Source organism: Protomyctophum bolini (assembly GCF_963924005.1).
Source record: "Protomyctophum bolini genome assembly, chromosome: 12".
NCBI classification, from domain to species: domain Eukaryota; kingdom Metazoa; phylum Chordata; class Actinopteri; order Myctophiformes; family Myctophidae; genus Protomyctophum; species Protomyctophum bolini.
The window spans coordinates 32,721,166-32,741,573 of record NC_137873.1 but is presented as its reverse complement, the minus strand read 5'-3'; the positions used below and the strand labels follow the sequence as shown (position 1 = coordinate 32,741,573).

The 20,408-nt window shown below is 42.1% G+C and overlaps 1 protein-coding gene across 1 annotated transcript; it reads left to right on the top strand.

Annotated features, from left to right (window-relative positions):
* Nucleotides 1-6,826: 6,826 nt before the first annotated feature.
* rab6bb (RAB6B, member RAS oncogene family b) lies at nucleotides 6,827-16,724 on the top strand (the record flags this gene model as incomplete). The annotated part of the gene is made up of 8 exons (XM_080777397.1): nucleotides 6,827-6,896; nucleotides 10,397-10,455; nucleotides 11,514-11,567; nucleotides 12,125-12,230; nucleotides 13,680-13,791; nucleotides 14,658-14,751; nucleotides 15,697-15,763; nucleotides 16,631-16,724. The coding sequence occupies 8 exons, from the start codon at nucleotides 6,827-6,829 to the stop codon at nucleotides 16,693-16,695; spliced, it is 627 nt and encodes a 208-aa protein (XP_080633523.1). The 3' UTR covers nucleotides 16,696-16,724.
* Nucleotides 16,725-20,408: the final 3,684 nt, after the last annotated feature.

The following is a 20,408-nucleotide window of genomic DNA, read 5'->3' as shown; positions in this document are numbered from 1 at the left end:
AAGCATTACACTTGTTTACAACAGGGTCCACATTGTTCAATTCATCAAAACATATAGAGACATACAAATAGACACTTCTATGTAGTTAAAGAACAGAACAGGAATTCATCATATATAAGCAAAAAGGGAAAAGATACATATACAGTGAGGGGAAAAGGGAGGTGGGGGGTGGGGGAGGAATCAGATTTTACAGAGGCCAGTTTCGAATTGCAGCCATCCGTAGGTGCCCTTTGAGAGCGGTTTTGAAGGAGTCAAGGGATTCACATGTCTTAATGACTGTTGGTAGGGCGTTCCACATTTTGGTGGCATAGGAGCGAAAATAATTTAGTCCCTTGTTTGTGCCGAATCTGGGTTGTACATGGTTTGTTGCACTACCTCTGGTGTTGTGGGTGTGGACTTCGTGGAGTTAGTCAAAGTTTTACTAAAAGGTGCCCAGTCTTCCCCATGAAGTGCCCATTCTTCCTGGTACCTATAGGCCCAATCCCAAATCCACTCCCTTGCTGACTCAATGAGCCCTCACTGATTTAGCTGCGCGTTCATGTGAAGTCTGCGAGGGCTTGAGGGATGTCCCATTTGAAATCGGTAAGTCAGTGAGTGCTCAGCACCGCCCCTTTATGTGCCCTTTGCCAAAAACAGCATCGATGCTGACTTTGGCTGACTTTAGCAAAGAAATTACCCACCGTTACCAGGGGAATGAGAGGGATCCTTCGAACGTCAATCATTTAAGTATGCAAATTATTAAGTATGCACAACAATTTGGAGCCCTTGCAGCCTCTCACCCTCAAGCACTTACAGCTGACGTCATTAAAGTCAATGAGGGTCCAGGGCTCAGGGCTTGAGGGAGGCAATTGGGATTGGTACCTACTCTTCTCTAGTGCCCACTCTTCTACTACTCCCAAAGTGCCCACTCTTCTAGGTGCCCACCTCTCCCCCTGAGTCTAGGCGCTGATTGACTCTTGGACTGGACAAAAAAGACAGCGAACATTAGACCGACGCCCTACTGCCCCCAACGTTGCGTTGGGGGCATCCGACCCGGATGTGGCCTCCCGCGTCGGAAAAAACAGACGCTCCTCCGTTCGGTTTTTCTCGATTTTACTGGTTTCTCAATTATACTGTAAGATTATGGTTAATGGTTTGGTAGGATCACTCACTGTTATACGGCATAGCAGTGGCCAGTGGGCGTGGTAGAGATTTACAAAATATTGACAAATTATTTTAAGCCTAGAATCAAGCCATCCAGGTTCCTGTGATTCTAGCCCTGAAACATGACTGTCATGATACGAGTATACGAGCGTCATGAACCATGGCTACTGTGATTCATGACCATAAAACCTTAATAACCTTATGTGACATGATGTGAGGGTGGTGTAGACACTTCCTTAGCTGTGTCACAGTAGCTTTACAGTATTTTACACGGTTTGAACAGCAGCAGTGTTCAGAAGTTAACTGGCAAATCAGGAATAATGTGTGTGTGTGTGTGTGTGTTATCCTGTCACACTTTGTAATTGTGTTCTCCCCCTTTCTTCATTGCACTGACCCATTTTGTCCGTATATTTGTCTCTCTCCTATATTTGACTCTCTCCCACATGTATTCACATGCATCCTGCTCTCTTTCTGTTCATCGCTTCCTCCTGATTTATGCTGTGTCATGGTGTGCTCACGTTCGCCCAGCTGCTCCATTAAGATCATTAACTCGTCAGCTGCATCGCATCACAACCATGGAGTGGCGGCTTCGACAGCATGACCATGCAGCAGCATCAGCTCCCTACCTGAGGTTTAGTACAGCGCCACCCAACGGCCACTGCCCAAAATTAGCTACAGAGACACCGCGAAAGATTCAGATAAGAGTCTGTCTTACCACCCCACCTTTTCTCCCTCATGGAAATAAAATGACTGTCCCCTTAAACACACCAATCTTTGTCATTTTACTACTAAGTCGTAAACAAAACATGTATGATTTACTCTTTTTTTTTTTACATATATATATATTATAAACCTAGACATGCATAATTTAAAAAAATCACAATATACATTTTCATTTTTTTTTGCAGCAAAGTATAAGATCAGACTAATTGATTTAGTCAATAATTTTTGTCAATTTGTTGATATATATCGATTATTCGATTAGCCTACATGAGCAAAATTATTAGTTCTAAATATCGGTTTTAAAATAGTGTGCCCTCCTCTCTGGCAAGCTACGGCCAGTTTCTGATCCTGGCAGGCATTCAGATTTTATCTGGCATGGGCACCATGCCCATCCTGTCCTGTGGCATCTCTTATAGTGGACCTTGCAGAGCCAGGAAATTCAGCACTTTCTATACGCCGGTATGGTGTGATACAGCTTTGGTAGATTATTTCTGGCAAAGTTCTGCCCCCTGTTCTGCTAAGATTTATTTTATCCTTATCTATCCATCCATCCATCCATCCATCCATCCGTCTTTCTTCCTTTAAATTTACATGAAGTTGTCAACAATGTAAAACAATAGAGATCAAATGTATTAAAGCTGTAAATATGTAGTTCCTGGGAATGAAGCAAAGATTTGAGTTAAAAACGTTCGCTCTGAAAGAATATATATTCAAAGATTTGCACCACATTTTCACTATTTTTCAATAGCTAAAGTATAACATAGTGCTTAAAACACCAAAAGGGGTTCCTGCCCGAAATGGGTTAAACCTTTTAAAGCACGGCACGTGCCAAGGAGCAGCAACGCTGCAGTTCACCGCTCCTTGGCTGCGGCTCACCGCTCCAAGAGATGGGTCAAATGCGGAGAACAAATTCCACTGCGGTAACGTGTGCGACAAATCTTACGACTTTGACTTTGAACATCAGACACGAATCTTCCGGTGCCGAATAATTTTTATAAAAATGCCCTCATATCACCTATCACCTATAGTGATATAGTCTGGCCACGCAAGGCCACCTTTAAAATCGTAGATTAGAATATTATACTATTGTACTCTACCACACCTCAAAACAATCATCTACAATTTTATAGATCATCTACACATATTTGTAATACATTATTTTACTTCTGTGAAATGTCATTAAATATTTGAATGGGATATGCTATAGGGCACTGTCTCTGCCTGAACTCTGCATTCCCCCAGTCTGACTGTTTTTGTTTTTGTTGGGAGTGTGACCAACATATCTGGAAAAGTAATGGCTGGATTGTCACATGCACATTTATGCTCCCAAGAGGAAAGGAGCTATTGATTTAGGAGGTGACCCCATGACCTGCCCTTTACTGCCACCATCAGGCCAAACTTTACATTCTTGAAATAAGCATATATCTGAACATATACAAACACAAATTGCTTTGCACGTTCCTGCTCCCATGGGGAAGAAACCTATTGATTTTGGCAACCCCATTGACTTTCCTCAACTGCCACCAACAGGCCAAACTTTGTCCTGCCCCGCCACAACCCCCAAAAGTATAAACGGTGAAAGGCCAAGGGTCAATCATCAGCCTGTAACAGGTGTGTTGTGAATCTCCATCCTTCTCACCATTGATTTTGGTGACCCTGCTGGGACCTGTCCTCTACTGTCACTGTCTGTTATTAGGCCAGATTTTAAACTGAGAAAACTGGTAGAGATTCTTCTTAAGCCTCAGTGGAAGTATACTTTACTGAGTGCATTATCCGAGTCACAGTGGCTTTTACACAGTAAAAAGTGTTCATTTATCTATTTATAATTTAAATGTTTAAGATGATCCGTGCAGTGGGCTCCAGCTCTTCCCTTCTGATGATTCTTCTAACCTATTAGTTTTGTTTTATCACACGTGTGCTGATTACTCTCATCCAGAGAGCCAAAGCCATATCCATCGACTATTGCAATAACTTTATCCGATCTGTTGTCACAAATGGGAGAGGCTTCGAAAACGTATAGGCATTTTCCGTTTTCACTCTAGCAGGCAGTGTGAACTCTTGCGTATTTCCGAATCCCAAAACTGAGCAATGGGGTGGCACCTGCAGACGCAGAGTGGTCAGTCAGGCTCCAGGGGTGGCCCGCGGCCACCGTGAGCAGAAGCACACCGGCCTGGCATGCATTCCAATATGGAGTTGTATAGTGGCGCATGTGTGCACATAATGCATCGTAATCATATTGTCTACACATAATGGGCAGCATGGCATTATTCTGCATTTGACCCTCAACTTGGCTGTGTTTTAGGGAGCATTCTGATGCCGCTGGCTGCAGCAGTGGTGCCAGTGCCGGTTCTAGGCCTTTTGAGGCCCTAGGCAACATATTATACAGAGCCCAAAATGTTTATAAACAAATCACAAATGTTTATAAACAAATCACAAATGTTTATAAACAAATCACAAATGTTTATAAACAAATACCAAAATGTTTATAAACAAATCCCAAATCCCTTGGTCCTACCCCCCCGACCATGAGACTTACTACAGGTAAACTGGTAGTGGTCCTACCCCCCCCATGAGACTTACAAATCCCAAATGTTTATAAACAAATCCCAAATGTTTGTAAACAAATCCCAAATGTTTATAAACAAATCCCAAAATGTTTATAAACAAATCACAAATGTTTATAAACAAATCACAAATGTTTATAAACAAATACCAAAATGTTTATAAACGAATCCCAAATCCCTTGGTCCTACCCCCCCGACCAATGGTCCACTGTGGTGCTGCTGGGTGGGGTGTTAATTAGACTGTGTTTACAACCACAGTTATCTCTCTACTTCTCAGTGTCAGCTATGGTGACACACAGCCTGTGTGTGTGTGTGTGTGTGTGTGTGTGCGCTCGCAATTCCTTGTCTATTATACTGTCACGTCTATGCGACAGTTTCTGTATACTGTGGAGGCACAAACCTTTGCGCTCAATAATTCATGTCCTATATGATGCTCTACCAACGTCATGCCCTTTTTAAAGACTGCCTGCTGTTCCATCTTGGGCTCTGTTATCCTTCATAGCTAATATCTGGTAATATTGATAATGCTTCTTATTGGAGAGCAGAAGCAGGCCGGTAGTAAGGTAATTATTTTTCTAGTTGCGACCATATAGGTCGCAGATTACTATGAAAACCTGCAAAACTCGTCCGTCAGTCGTATCACTCCTCCATTTATGGTTATCAGTCCATCACGCTGTGACATCATTATATGAAGATCACGACACTGACCTCATCAAACCCTGGATAGCCATACATGGAGCAGACTGGAACCTCACCTAGATCTGCATGCATATGTGGAGCTGGCCAGCAACTCTACGTCTGACCTCGAGAGAAGAGGCACCGTGCTGCCCACATGTGATTGTGCTGTTTTTTTCCACAGGTCAGTATGTGACGTGTGCAACTCATATACTGCTCCTGCATGAGCAAAGTGTTCAACCCGGTGTGTGGAGAGAATGGAATTGAATTCAACTCAGCCTGCATGTCATTCTGACTGTTCTAATGTCACCATTGACCTGCACTGCACATCCCCCACAGAGTCCAAGTAAAGAGTCTCTCTCTCTCTCTCTCTCTCTCTCTCATTCGATTTGTCTTTCTGTGTCCACTCTCTCTCTTTCCCTCACCCCTTTCTTTGTCACACTCCCACTCTCTCTCCCTCTCGTTTGTCTCTTGAAGCTGCCATCCTGAAATAAATGAAAAAAGCAATTGAAAGAACACGGCCACCTCAGGCATTAGAAGGAAGGACAATAACGGTCACCAGAAGTAGGGGCGGGTGTTTTCAAGGAGTCGTAACATGGTTAAAATGGAGTTTGAAATTACAATAGGTTTATATAGGAGAGGGGGGGGGGAGGGGGGGGGGGGGGGGGTACAGTAATAAATATATATTGAATCAAGCAACTTAAAAACTGTCTGGGGATGTTAAAATGACCCCAGAAGTGAAATCCTGCATTGAAATACAATACCATATACTGTATATAGATTTACTGTGATGAAGCACAAATTAGGCTTTACACAATGTCTTTGTTAAGAACACCTGGCTTAGGGCTATGACATCCATATGGAGGATGAACATCCCATATCATGTTTTGAGGAGAAGAAAGAAAGATGCTGTAAACATAGTAATCCTTGTTATCCGTTTGTAACGATGTGTGGCCATGACTCATGAGTTTGATGATTTGAGCTCACTCTTTGTGGGCACTATAACAGAGATACTTTGCATATTATGCTACATGCCTGCCTGTCACTTTTGGAGCATCAGAAAGCTCCTGTTGTATGATTAAATGGATTTTGCATTGTATTTTAATGTATTGTACTTGCCTTTTTAAAGTTTTTATTCATGGGTCTTCGATTATTGTTTGGACCAATGTTTTATTGGTCCAAACGTCCGAACATTTACCATTTACCATTTGGCCTGTCCTACAAGCTCATGCATGTTGCAAGCTTAGAGGCTATTTTTGCTTTTGTCATATAAGTGCTTAAGAAAACAAAACTCACCTTTGTATTTGGGGCGGGGGGGGGGTAAGCCTATATATGTATTGTCGTACTCAAATCAAATCAAAGTCTGATTTATATTATTAAATGATTTTATGATGACCTTTTGTATAGCCTATATACTGTATATATAAATATATAGCCTATTGCCACATAAACCTGCAAGTTCACTTTGAATAATAGTCAAATGTATATAAAGACACTGGAATCTGAGATGAAATCTTTATTGTGCAAAGGTGAGGGAATTAAAATAGGTGAGGTCGCGCAGGCGCAAACATTGACAGGACGATGCTCAGCTGCATTCCCATCATACTGTGACGAGAGGAGGATCCCCCGCACACACACACGCACACACACGACCGAAGAACCGCAGCAGAGTATTTAGAAGAACTGTGAAATAATCCCAGCAGCGCTCCATCGCCGTAGCCATGTCCGCCGGAGGAGATTTGGGGAACCCTCTGAGGAAATTTAAACTCGTGTTTTTAGGAGAGCAAAGCGGTGAGTCCCGTATACGTCTCTTCGCGAGTGATCAGCTGTGAATGTTTGGTTATCATTCATCATTCATCGCAGGCGTTGTTACAGCGTATCTTGGAAGCGAAGCGATCATGTCTTTATAGTCGTTGCTGATATTGAAGTTGTAAAGGTCCTATGTGTGGACCACCGGCACCATCTGTCTTTCGTATATTTTACATGATCTTTGTGGTTGATTCACCGGTTCTTGGCAGCTCCTATATATGTGCCTATAAAAAATGTGATTAGGTCGTGGAAAAAAAACGCACGCACATACAATGCAAGCCCAACCGACTTTAAGTGTACATCTACCGAGCTATATCATGAATTAAACTTATTTTCATTGAATTACGTAGAGCAAGATCTATTTATGGAAACGTGTCATAATTTATATCGACAAAATGAATTCGGGTGTTTTGATGTAGTATATAGGTCCTATACTGCAGTGACCGACAAAAATATCAGCTCTGTTTCGAGATAACCGATTAGTTTCATATACACATTTGCCTCGGCTAGAACATTTATTAAGATTTCCTTCATATATATGATTGTTTTCATGCGTTTATTGGTTTTATTTTCATTTTTATACATATATTTTGGAGAGCACAACAAACATCTCCCGTGTGTCAGTTCGGGTCGGGACACACCCTAGGTTGGCGATGCTGTCTGTGTGTAGCATTCCTAAAAGCTCATATACTCTCATCCCGCCTCCGTCGTTTGGCACTTCACTATCATAAAGAGTGAAAAAAACAAAAAAAAACACCGTGTCAGTGCCATAACATTATATTCATATTCAATAATCCATCTATTCGGGTGACAATAACTGTGTGCGAGGTTTGATGTGATGGCACAGATTCAAAGGGGACTGATCGATAATGGTTTAGCGCTATCAAGCTCTGCCTGAATACGTGTTCAGACATCAGACATGTTCAGTGGCTCTGCTCCTTCCTATACGAGCCCCCCCTGTATACGAACGCCAAAGTTAACATAAATAGTAAAAGAATAATAACATTTTGCTGGTCACTGCATGTCTATAAATGCAACTTGGAGGCCTATGGAATAAACTAACGTGTGACGTGTGTGTGTGTGTGTGTGTGTGTGTGTGTGTGTGTGTGTGTGTGTGTGTGTGTGGGGGGTATAGTTGATTGAGCATTATTGTACAGTAATAGGGTATAGGGCAGGCTATGTTTTGCTGGCGTATATAGGCCTTGTGTAGTTCTTCAGCCTGTCATACAATAGGATGCTGCATGCAATGGTGCTCTCCATGGTGCTGAAGCTGGGCCTGTGTAGCACTGCCACTGCCCCTTTGGCAAAGCAACACTTCCAAACAATTGCTCTTTACTTAGGGGTCATCAACATGTCCGTACACGGATATATTTGTCCGTGGCAAAGACTTGCCCTTGTCCATGGCAAATATTAGATTTTCTGTTTTACACATCATTATAATGTTCTTTGAGACCCAATATACGGAATGTCAGTTTACAGGTTTTTCTTCACAATATTTATGACACTGGTTTTATTTGCAAGGACCCCCTTAACTCTGAGATTGTATCTGCCAAATGGACCTGTACGGGTCCATTTGGCTCCATTTGTACTCTCTCAGAGTTACAGACCTGCTGTAGTCATTCAGGGCTATCTCCTTATGTGTTTCTGTACTCATGTTGTGAATTGTGACAAAAATGTCCACCAACATGGCTATGACCCCTGTTCTTTATGCTGAGCGTGACTGGGGGGCATAGCTTGGCACCGTGGTTGGCCTGTTGGGAAGGCTGCATTTATAGGCCTACATATAATGTAAAGACGTGTCTGTGTGTAAGACTATAGTGAGTTCAAATATAGCAGACATGCATGTCAACAAAATGGGGCTGGATTGGTTCACCTTGAGGTTCAGGTGGAGAGATCACGATCTTAAACTCACAACAAAATGGTGTCATTACATATCTGTGTGTGTATATGATGATCAGAATCTATGGCCTTACTCAGTCCTAACTAACTAGAAATGCACTCTGTCGAGGTGCCAACTTGCACCTTGCACACAAGTAGGCCATACATGGCCTACTTGTGCACAAGCAGAGAGCGCAAGTACTGCTACTAACTAATGTCTATTACAACAAGCAAATTTTAAATCCTTTAGACCCGTTATTGACCGTATACCAACCTTGAAACGTACCTTAGTTACGTCACCATCAACAGCCAGTAAGGGACCACCATTCTTACACATACATACGTACATACATACATGCGCAAGTGATGTGGTTTGTTTTAAATATCTGTCAAACATTTCAGTCTTATTGTGTCATAGATGTGTCCTCTAATGCCATTTAGTTAATGCCTTATGGCTATTAGGTTGCACTGCAACAGTTACATATAGGATCACAATGGAAACAACAAGCCCCCTGGCGCCCAGGCGGTGGCGTAACCGTCTGGGCACCCGACTGGTAATCCAGTCGCAGTGTGCCGCAGGTTCGACTCCTTTACTGCATGTCTTCCCCCATCTCTCTCCCGTTTCCTGTCAGCCTACTGTCTGTCCCTTCAAAAAACCAATAAAAGGCATAAGCCGCAAAACAAAATCTTAAAGAAACGCAAAAAAACAAGCCCCCTGGGGTTATAGCATTATTGTAACTGTACCTCTGTACTTTTTGCAAACTGTTAATAAAGTATTCAATCTATCAAAAATCACACCCGTGTGAAGTGAGGGGCGCTCCCATCGTTATACATCATCATACATCATCTCATGAACAACTGAATTAATGTGATTGGTTCGCCGATTTGCTCGTCTACATATAACGTGAAGTTTCCCTTCATCGTCAATGATGATGTACGATGATAAGGGCGCCCTTCACTTCACACGGGTGTGATTTTTATCCTCAATATGTACAATGAAATCATCGCTATGGGGTGATCAGCCAATCAAGTCATTGCTAAAATCCACACGCACAGGCAAAGCTGGGCATAAGAGGGGCTAGCGCCCCTCAAAAAAGCTCTGACATATTGGTTTAAAGTGCTGGACAAGGAATCGTTTAGGATTCATTGTTGATGCAGGATTAGCTATACTATTTTTGAGGGGCCCCTCCTATGTCCAGCTTTTGGTGTATGTAACCAAGTTTTGTCCCAACACAAACATTAAATGCCATTGACAATGAATGGCCAGCTTTGAGTGTCTGTGTAAACACAAGCATTGATAACGAAGGTGAGGACGCAAATTGTGATTGGCCGGAATGAGATGATGTATGATGATAAGAGTCACGGGTGTGATTCTTTTTTTTATTATTATTGGTTTTCATTGTATTTTGACACATTAAAATGTAAATTAATCTCTGTTTTAGCATCCTCATGATGAATCAATTTGCACTTGTTTATCCCAATACTTGCTTTACTTTAAAGCAATACTTTAAAGCAAGCTCACTTCAGTCATATGTTGTTATACACATTTCATCTTGTCTTGTCTTGTCTTATCTTATCTTATCTTATCTTATCTTATCTTACAGTGGGGAAGACGTCTCTAATTACCAGGTTCATGTATGACAGCTTTGACAACACGTACCAGGTGAGACTCTATACCAGAACCACAGCCAGAACCAGCTCAGAGTTCAGGTTTTTATCAGAGTGGAATAGTAAGAGGGTGGCGACACGCTTTGATCTCGCCGCAAAGCGAGCGCCTATGGGCTATAGTTGCAAACATTGGAACTATCCCATTGAGATAGAATGAGCACTTCCGCATTCCATTGTTACAATGGGAGTCAACGCTAGTGTCGCCACTCTCTTACTAGATTACTCTGGTTTTTATAGCCCCGTATGTACCTCTCCCTCCACTCATACTGTACCTCGATCCGAGATGAGGTCTCATTCCGCCGCGTTTCATAACCACCGCACGTTTTCCACTTTACAATAAAGTTAGCCTTTTACCGCACATCACATCCAAAGAGTAATTGTGACGGGTTGCAGCGAGTATTTAAATCGCTTATTTAGTCAACGGCTTCCATGTTTTTCAAGGAAGTTGTGGCAGGGGAGGCAGCATTAGCGCCTCCCCTGGTCAGTTGGAAAATGTAATGGCACAATCCGGGGACCTCATCTCGGAGCTATGAGCGCAGGGAGATGTACCTATATGAGGCTAAGGTTTTAGAAACTAGTTATGATGAGGCAGAGATGGAGAACTTAAGTATTCTGTATTTAGCGTTGATCGCCATTGATAAAGAGTTCATATATACAGTTCTGCATGTGCAACAACAGTGGATTTCCAATACAAGAACTGTATGAAATCAACCTAAGGAAATTGCAGCAATTGATATATGCTCTTCGAAAGAGGATTCAGTTTTTTCTTGCTATAGGGCTTTTCTTTGAATCGAGGTACATGCACAGGTCTGAATGATTGACTCCTTAGGGCAATCCAAATGAAATTATCTTTACACCATGATTCAATTTACAGCACTTATTGCCCCCCCCCCCCCCCCCAAAAAAAAGGGAAAAAAAGCTTTCTGTGTTCTCCTGCTCTTTCGCACTGGCCACTATCGTGACCAGCCGTGCAGGAAGACATTTTGTTTGGGAGGTCTGGTGTGTGTTGCTGATCACTCTGTCTTGTGTTGTTGTTGTTTTTTTGCACCATAGGCAACCATTGGGATTGACTTCCTTTCTAAAACCATGTACCTGGAGGACCGAACAGTATGGAACCTTGATTTTTCTAGGAAATTCACCTGCATACACGCACATTATACACACTGACTCATATTACTCATCACGAGAACATATTACACATGCTTTTATTGGCACTGCCATCAGTGCGTTTCGTTTCAGTGACCTACTTCTCCCCTGCTTTGACTATACTCTTCGATTTAATGTGTCTAATTACTGTACTGTTCTCTTCATTGATTACCAAGATTATCCTGGGGTGGTTAATATGCCAGAGATATAGAGAAGATATAAGAAGTCATGACCTTTCGATCATGAGCTTTAGGTTGTGTTTGGCCTAAATAGTATGTATCTGTGTGGATCTGTTTGTATCCATGTATTCTTATGGGGTTTGGGGAGCATGGATAATCCCCTGTTGCATTGTTATGTACTGTGTGTGTGTGTGTGTGTGTGTGTGTGTGTGTGTGTGCGCGTGTGCGTGTGCGTGTGCGTGTGCGTGTGCGTGTGCGTGTGTGTGTGTGTGTGTGTGTGTGTGTGTGTGTGTGTGTGTGTGTGTGTGTGTGCGTGTGCGTACATGGCTTTGTGTGTAGGTAAGACTGCAGCTGTGGGACACTGCCGGTCAGGAACGATTCAGGAGCCTCATCCCCAGCTACATACGAGACTCTACAGTAGCTGTGGTTGTCTATGATATCACAAGTTAGTACCTCTGTCTGTCTGTCTGTCTGTCTGTCTGTCTGTCTGTCTGTCTGTCTGTCTGTCTGTCGTTTTATTGTTTTGTCTATTAGCCTGCCTTTCATTCTATTTGATGCCATAGATATAATAAAGCATAATATAGGGCATAAATGTCAACCATAAAACAGCCACATCTACTTTGCAGGGGGAACCGGTGACCTTTCTTATTATTATGGCTAGCATATCATAATGCATCTCCATATCGATAAAGTATACGGTATACATCACAGCACGCAGCCCCTATGGATTGATTACTTCCTCTTCCATGTCTGACACACAAGCAAAGTGGTGTTACTTGTTATGAAAGGCATTGTGTTTTCTCTGCACGCACTTATTGATTGATACATTGACATTCCACTGATGGAATAAAGCATGATAGTTACTTTCAAACAGATTACAAAAAGGAATCTTCTCAATTGCAGCAAACCAATGATGTTTTTTTCTTCTGCATAACATGAACATATCTTTGCTGTCAGGAGGAAACCGTGACCTAACTCCATTTGTGAGGTTTTAGATTTGTTTTAGCATATTAATGATACGTAGCTTGTGGAGTTCGTTCAGTCAGATATACTTGAGCGGCTTCATGCTGTGCTCAAGGGCACATACATATATTCGAGGGGTTAATGCGCTGCATTACTAAGTGTATGTGTGGGTGTATACAGTGTTTGCAAGACCCACATGTCATGTGGCCGCTGATGCGGCAGTCAGCTGACCAATTGGGCGGGGTATTTAAGCTCACCTATAAGCCAAATTCCAATACCCCAAATCTCGGCCACTCGCTCACTCACACTTACTTGGCTCTAGACTGCATGCATTCTTCCTGCCTTCCTTCTGGTTCCTGGTTGTTATGCACTGTTTGACCCCACCACCACCACCCCAGTGAGTTATCTGACTGAAACCAGTGCTATTGAACACCTTTTACACCTGTTTGTTTTGAAAATATTGAACCAATGAAAAGTAGTAAAAAGTCCTTCAGACAAAACCTTTTAACTAAAAGCAACTAAAGCAACTAACTCCATCGCCTCTCCCCGTCTCATGGAAGTAATTGACAATATATTAAAGTCATAGCATCAACTTTGATGAGGCAGTATTGCTTTGTTTTCTAAATATAAGGTTTTCTTCATTTCCTGAACATTTTTGGAGTTAGGTGGCTTGTTTCCGACAGCAGAGATATATTTGTAGTTGTACACATCCATCAGGATTAAATAAATACAAAAAGCATCCATTGTGATCCTTTGGGTGCAAATGTGTGTGTAAACTGAGTGCCATGTGTAGGGTTGGCAGGGGTAAAAAGAAGTGTTATTCAGCTTTGTTGAATAACACAAGCACAGCACACAGCCCCCATATAGCAATGCAGATAATGTGGCCTGAGAACAATATTTTATAATAAATCTACATCTCTGGCATCCACAGATGTCAACTCATTCCAGCAGACCTGCAAGTGGATTGATGACGTCAGGACGGAGAGAGGAAGTGATGTCATCATCATGCTAGTGGGCAACAAGACAGATCTGGAGGAGAAGAGGTGAGCAGCTGTGAAAGATTGTTAATTAGTGGTTGACTGGTGTATGACAGTGGTTCTCAAATGTTTTCATTTAAAGGACCACCATACAGTAACTCTGAGAGTGTACTGTACCTGTAAGGGTCCATTTCGTCCCCACTTTGTTAGCGACTGTCATGAGGTACATCATAAGCTATACAATATACATAGTTTAGTTAGTATGTAGACAGATGTGCTCTGTAAATGGGCACTTTTGATTTAATACAATTGTTGTATGACCTCTGCAATACGTCACTATAGGATCCTGGATAATGATTTTGTTCGTCAATATTTACACATTTAAAATCCTAATAAATATTTGTACATGTACTGTATATTACACAATTTACACATATGCGCTGCTTTTTACAATAATCCAAAAGTACAGGCAATGTGGTCCATCTCTGCAAAACAACAAATTAAAGGGGAATACCACACATTTTCAACATTGAACTATGTCATTAATATACCTTAGAGTTATTGTGTGGAAATAATAAAAACAAAATCCCTCTGTTCTGCTTAGCCTAGAACTGGAGGTCTAGAACTTGGGATCATGTGATCAGTGACATCACGAATGTGTAATCTGCATGCCAAAAAGTACACTTTTGTGATGTCACTAATCACATGACCCCAATTTCTAGACCTGCAGTTCTAGGCTACACAGAACGGAGGGATTTTTTAAATATTATTATTTCCACACAACAACTCTAAGATATATTAATTACATAGTTGAATATGGGTGGCATTCCCATTTAAAGAGTATATTCTAATAAAATTAGTATACAGTATTGAATTACCGGTATTATTAATTAATACGTATTACTTGTAAGTGTGGTCTGATTTTCTTAAAGGCAAATCACTATCGAGGAGGGAGAGCAGAGAGCCAAAGAACTCAACGTCATGTTCATTGAGACCAGTGCCAAGACAGGCTGCAATGTTAAACAGGTCATTCTTACACTATCATTACATTTCATTTGAATCAGCCCGTACAGCCATCATTAAAAAGATGTATCATCTTTGACGATTATGTTATCGATTGATTGATTGTGTGTGTGTGTGTGTGTGTGTGTGTGTGTGTGTGTGTGTGTGTGTGTGTGTGTGTGTGTGTGTGTGTGTGTGTGTGCGTGTGCGCGTGTGCGCGCGTTTCAAACCGGACTCATGGTGGCAATATATGGTACCAGGCTTTACGTGTTGGCCTATAACTCTTGGACCGTTTATCATACAATCAAACTTTACTTTTCCCTGGATTCCTTGGACCATGACACGACTCCTAATATGCCTATACATTGCTGCCTAACCCCATTTTCCAATTTCTTCAAAACACACTTTGTGCTACTACTCCTACAGATTTTGTCCGAAACTCACGCAAATTGCAACATTATCTCCGGAGTTCAGATGTTTCATATTCCGCTCAGATTGCCTTCTATAGGGGCCTATTTTACAGAAAATTGCAAATATCATGAATAGATCTTCCCGATCGACCCCAAACTTGAATCACACACCGAGGGGCTAAACAAAGCAGAGCCAATAGTGATTTCACTCAAACTTGCTCTGACAGCTTACACTGCCTGGGCTAGGCAACCCAACCAGGCGGAGATATGCGCTCACCAGAGCACCCATTTCTAGTTATAATTGGAAAACCATTCCATCTTTTTGTTCTCAGTGTCTGTTATACAGTAAACAGAGTTCCATGATCCAACAACCCATTCTTTCCTCTGTCTATCTATCTTTCTGTTTTCATCTGTATCCTGCCATCCTTCACTTTCCATCCCCCACTTCCTCCCTTTCCCTCCCTCCCTCCCTCCCTCCCTCCCTCCCTCCCTCCCTCCCTCCCTCTCTCTATCCCCCTCTTTCCATCTGCCTCTAACTCCCTCACTGTCCCTCCTCTAGTTGTTTCGTCGTGTTGCAGCGGCCCTACCTGGTATGGAGAGCCTGGACGATGCCAACCCAGAAGGCAGTATCCTTTACAACCACAATGACTCACTGTGTCGACAGCCTCGGCTGCCAAACAACAGAGAAAAAGGCAGTTCCGGCTGTTGCCTCTAGCACAAAGGCTTGGCATCAAGACTCACTGTCTACTGAGGCGGTGGCCATTAGACCTTTTGTGCTCGAAACGGAAAACATGAATTGGGTCTGAATGGTGGCGTCGATAAGCAGCCTTGCGTGGTACCACCTACTGGTTGTCTAGGAACTTACAATAAGTGCCGTGGAGCTGTTGTGGTGGTGGCAAGGTGGTCTGAAAGTGAGTGAATTAGAGAGAGAGAGAGAGAGAGAGAGAGAGAGAGAGAGAGAGAGAGAGAGAGAGAGAGAGAGAGAGAGAGACAAGAGAGACCGATTCAAGTTTGTTTTTCAATGCGATTTGAAAATAGTATAGTGAGGCCATTAGGTAGTCATGCTCTGTCTCTGTCTGCATTGGTGCTAACTAGGTGCAACTTCCCATAGACAGCCTATTCATCCAAACAGAAAAGTCCTACAGTATCTAATAGTATTAAACAATGTCAAACTCACCAACATTGCAGCTGTACGAAAAGCAATGCATTGTGAGCTTGTAGAATTCCACTTTTCAAACGATTGTTGTACACTTTGAATTCAGGACTTTTACTTGTAACAGGGTATTTCTATATTGCAGTATTGATACTTTTACTAGTACAAGTAAAACATGTGAGTACTTGACAGTCACTGACAGTGAGTGAATTAGAGAGAGAGACAAGAGAGACCCATTCAAGTTTGTTTTTCAATGCGATTCGAATAACAGTAGTGAGGCCATTAGGGTAGTCATGCTCTTCCTCAGGCATCTGTGTTTTCCTTACATCTATCATTTCAGTGATTGACATCAAGCTGGACAAACCAGCGGAACCTACTGTCCCTGAGGGCGGGTGCTCATGTTAATGCAGAGCTGCTATTGGACAGCTCCTTTCACACCATAGGCTTGTTGTGTTGCTTCCTACTGGTTAGCTTCCAGTTGACTTCTCTAATTGAATATGGGATCTGGGCCTTGTATCTGATTGGATAAATCAAATGTTACCTTTCAGTCTTGTTCAGTTGTAAAATATTGTATACTTTGTCAATATGTAAGTGCCGGGAAGATAAAAGGGAAATAAAAAGACACAACTAAATCTAAATGAACAAAAAAGAACCAAAAAAAAAGAACAACAAAAAGAGTTTTAGAAAATGAAAAAGGGAGTAAACTGGAGTAAAAATTGAATTCTTTTCGCTGTTATGTTTTGTATTTTTTATATATAAAAAGGGAAAGCACCAAAAATGATGCCTAACCATAAGAGGAGAAATAGTGGGGTTTGTCATCTTTTCCCCAAGATGGCTGACCACACCACGTCTGAATGTCTGCAGCACGCATGCACGCTGATCTGACCTTTGACCTTTTCGGCCTGCCCTGCAGGGTCATCATACACCCTGGGGGGAGGTCGACTATCTTAGAATGTTTTATAGCATCTCTCTCTCTCTCTCTCTCTCTCTCTCTCTCTCTCTCTCTCGCTCTATCTCTCTCTTTCTCTATAGCATCTCATGAACTAAAGAAAAACAAACTTAGAAACACATCTCCTTTGATAATCCCACAATTCAAGTCAATTTACAGTAGGTTCACCTGACAGTAGCTGTTAAAAACGTGGCACTCTATCTCTCTATGGTTTAACTTTTATAGAACAAACTGTACTGTGGTAAAAAAAAAAAAAATCAAAGAAAGAAAACAAAAAAAAAGATGAAATGAAAAAAGACAACTGAATATCACAACCCCCACATATCCACTCGATTAATTCCCTGCAACCCATCCCACACCCCCACCCCCCAGGTCTCTCCCTCCCTCCCTCCCTCCCTTCATCCAGGTAATACACATTATAAAGATCCACTGTAATGCACTGCACTGTATATACAAATAATGTAATATGTATGTTGTGAACGTCCCTCTGTAGAAGTGGTCCTTGTTCACCAGTATGAATAATGTAATAATGTGTAATGATGAATAAATTACAGATTAAAGGGCTTCACTCTCCTAACCATCAACATTCACCTGGTAGTGAGACTATAGTTTCCTCTGTTGAGTATCACGTGGTTTCACTCACACCTAAGACACACTTGTGTCCTGTGTCTTCTGTGTGTCATGGCCGCCTCAATGCATTTCCAATGAGAGTCACATGGTTTGAAGACACAACCTTGTTGCATGGGAGGGGGAGGGCAGAAGACAGCCATGCAACAAGGTTGTGTCTTCCAACCATGTGACTCCCATTGGAAATGCATTGAGGCGGCCATGACACACAGAAGACACAGGTGTGTCTTAGGTGTGAGTGAGGCCTATAACACTGTTGAAGTTCTCTCAAACGTTATCACTTGTACACAGTGATTGTTAGTATTATTATTTTGGGATTATCGTATTTTTTTATTATTTGGCATGTACTTTCATTTTGCTAGAGATGGTGAACAGATAGAGAGTGGCGATGACATACAGCAAAGAGCCTGGAGTCGGATTCGAACCCAGGCCTACTGCCCCTAGCCTGGGTTCCAGCCTGCTTCGCTGCGCTCCGTGAATCCGTGAGTTTCCGCTACTCAGTCTGGACAGGGTCCTATCTCCAAGGTAGGCGGGACATGTAAACGGGTGAAATCGACCCGTGGCTTGAAGTGATTGTTCTGTGGTGCGGGTTGGGGAAAAAACACCAGTTTGACGTCGTATCAATGCGCACTGTGCACCCTGCAACGCATGCATCATTCACTGACTAAAGTCACCCCATATAGCCGTTGTTTTGTATACTACTGAATCTGACAGTGGACTACTGAATCAAATTAGTGTTTACTTTTTACATTTAGGTTTTACTCTAATGGATCAGCAACAACGTGGCTACGTAACGGGTGACGTTATGTAATGAAATGAGAGTCTGCTGCCTGCTGGCCAGACTGAGCAGCGAGTGACAAAACAAATGCACGGAATGCAGCGATTCAGGCTGGAACCTAGGCTACTATTACTGCCCCAATGTGATTGTTGTTTGTAAATATGTGGAATGATTCTGAACGCTATAGCTTTTTCTTTGAGTCTGCAGAAGAGGTGTGGAGTGACAGTAAGAGAGACACAGGAGAAAGGGATGACATTTATATTTTACATAACTCACAAGATATATGATATGATGATGATGTATAAGGATATTCATTAACACTTTACTTAAAGGCAAACACATTATAGGATTGTAGACCTGACCTTTAAGTAAAGTGTTACCTGGTACATGTAGAACTAATGTGCTGTTCCTCTCAGTTTATAATGCATTAACTATGACCAGCAGCACTTATAAATTATATTATTATAATATTTCATAGATCTTGTAGGAGCCGTTATAAGTTGTTATGCATAATTTTAAACATTTATAACAAGTGTCATAATGCCTTAAGTGCATTATATTGCAATATAAAAGTGTTTAAAATGCATCATAGACCCAACCTTAAGATTACCCAGCAAGCACGGTCAGGACCTGGACGAATTAGTGACGTCTCGATTGGGGCCAAATCAAGTCAAAACAAGACTAGTCAGATCTGGCCACCTGATTTCAACCAACAACATTTCTGCTCACTATGACGGACGACCCTGGATTAGTCAGAAAGAGTCCGATCGTGGCCAGATCAACTTAAGTCATATCATAACTAGTCAGATCTGGCCCAGAATAAGCTATATTATTTCAACTGTGAAGACGTCCTGGAAATGACGTAAAGATCATCACCATATGGGCTGTGATCTGGCCTAGTCCTGAACGTCACTGGAGTCACCGGAGGACTTCATCATAACATCATCATGATGTAATTTGGGGTGAAGCAAATAAGCAAGTGAAAGGAACTGAGAGACTATATAGTATATATCATGAATTCACTCAAACCAGCAAACAATTTAGCTTTTACAATGCCAATGTTCAGTAGCCTACTAGAATTATTTTCGGTATACTGTGGAATCCTGCCAACCACCACAGCATGTCTTTCTCACAGACAAACCGGATAGTTTTGCGGGGGGACGTTGAAGTGGAAAGGACCTTCTAAAATGAAAACTGTCACTGTGACATGCCAGCTCACTTACCTGTGGCAGTCCCCATGCGGCAGGAAGGAGGAGGTATTCCCCTAGAATCCTAGATAGACAGACGAGACAGCATAGGGTTGATTGCCCTGAGGGTAGTCAGAAAGACTGGGGCAGTTAAGACAGTTATGCCTAATTTATGATACATTGTACAATGGTCAGTGTCCCGTGCCGAAAATATCAGCTCTACAAGCTCATGTCATGGATCATGCGGCACGTTGTGAGCTTGAAGACAAAGTATTTTTGGTGTGCGACACCATCAGGTAATTGAGTATAAATCAGACTTTACTGGACAGATGACCACTGAGGAGACTGAGCGGGTTGAAGGATGGACTCTTGCAGCCCTGAGGGTGAAACTTGCAGTCTTATCTCAACAGCAGACTTTCTAAGTTCCCACGGCCATTCATTGGTCTCACAAAGGTATTTGAGAAATGGTGTGGTTGAGCACGATTGTGAATGTAACACACATTTCTTTGCTAAATTTTCCACATGCCTCTCCACCATTTAACCTCTGCAGTTCAGCCCGAATAAGACGTGAATGAAA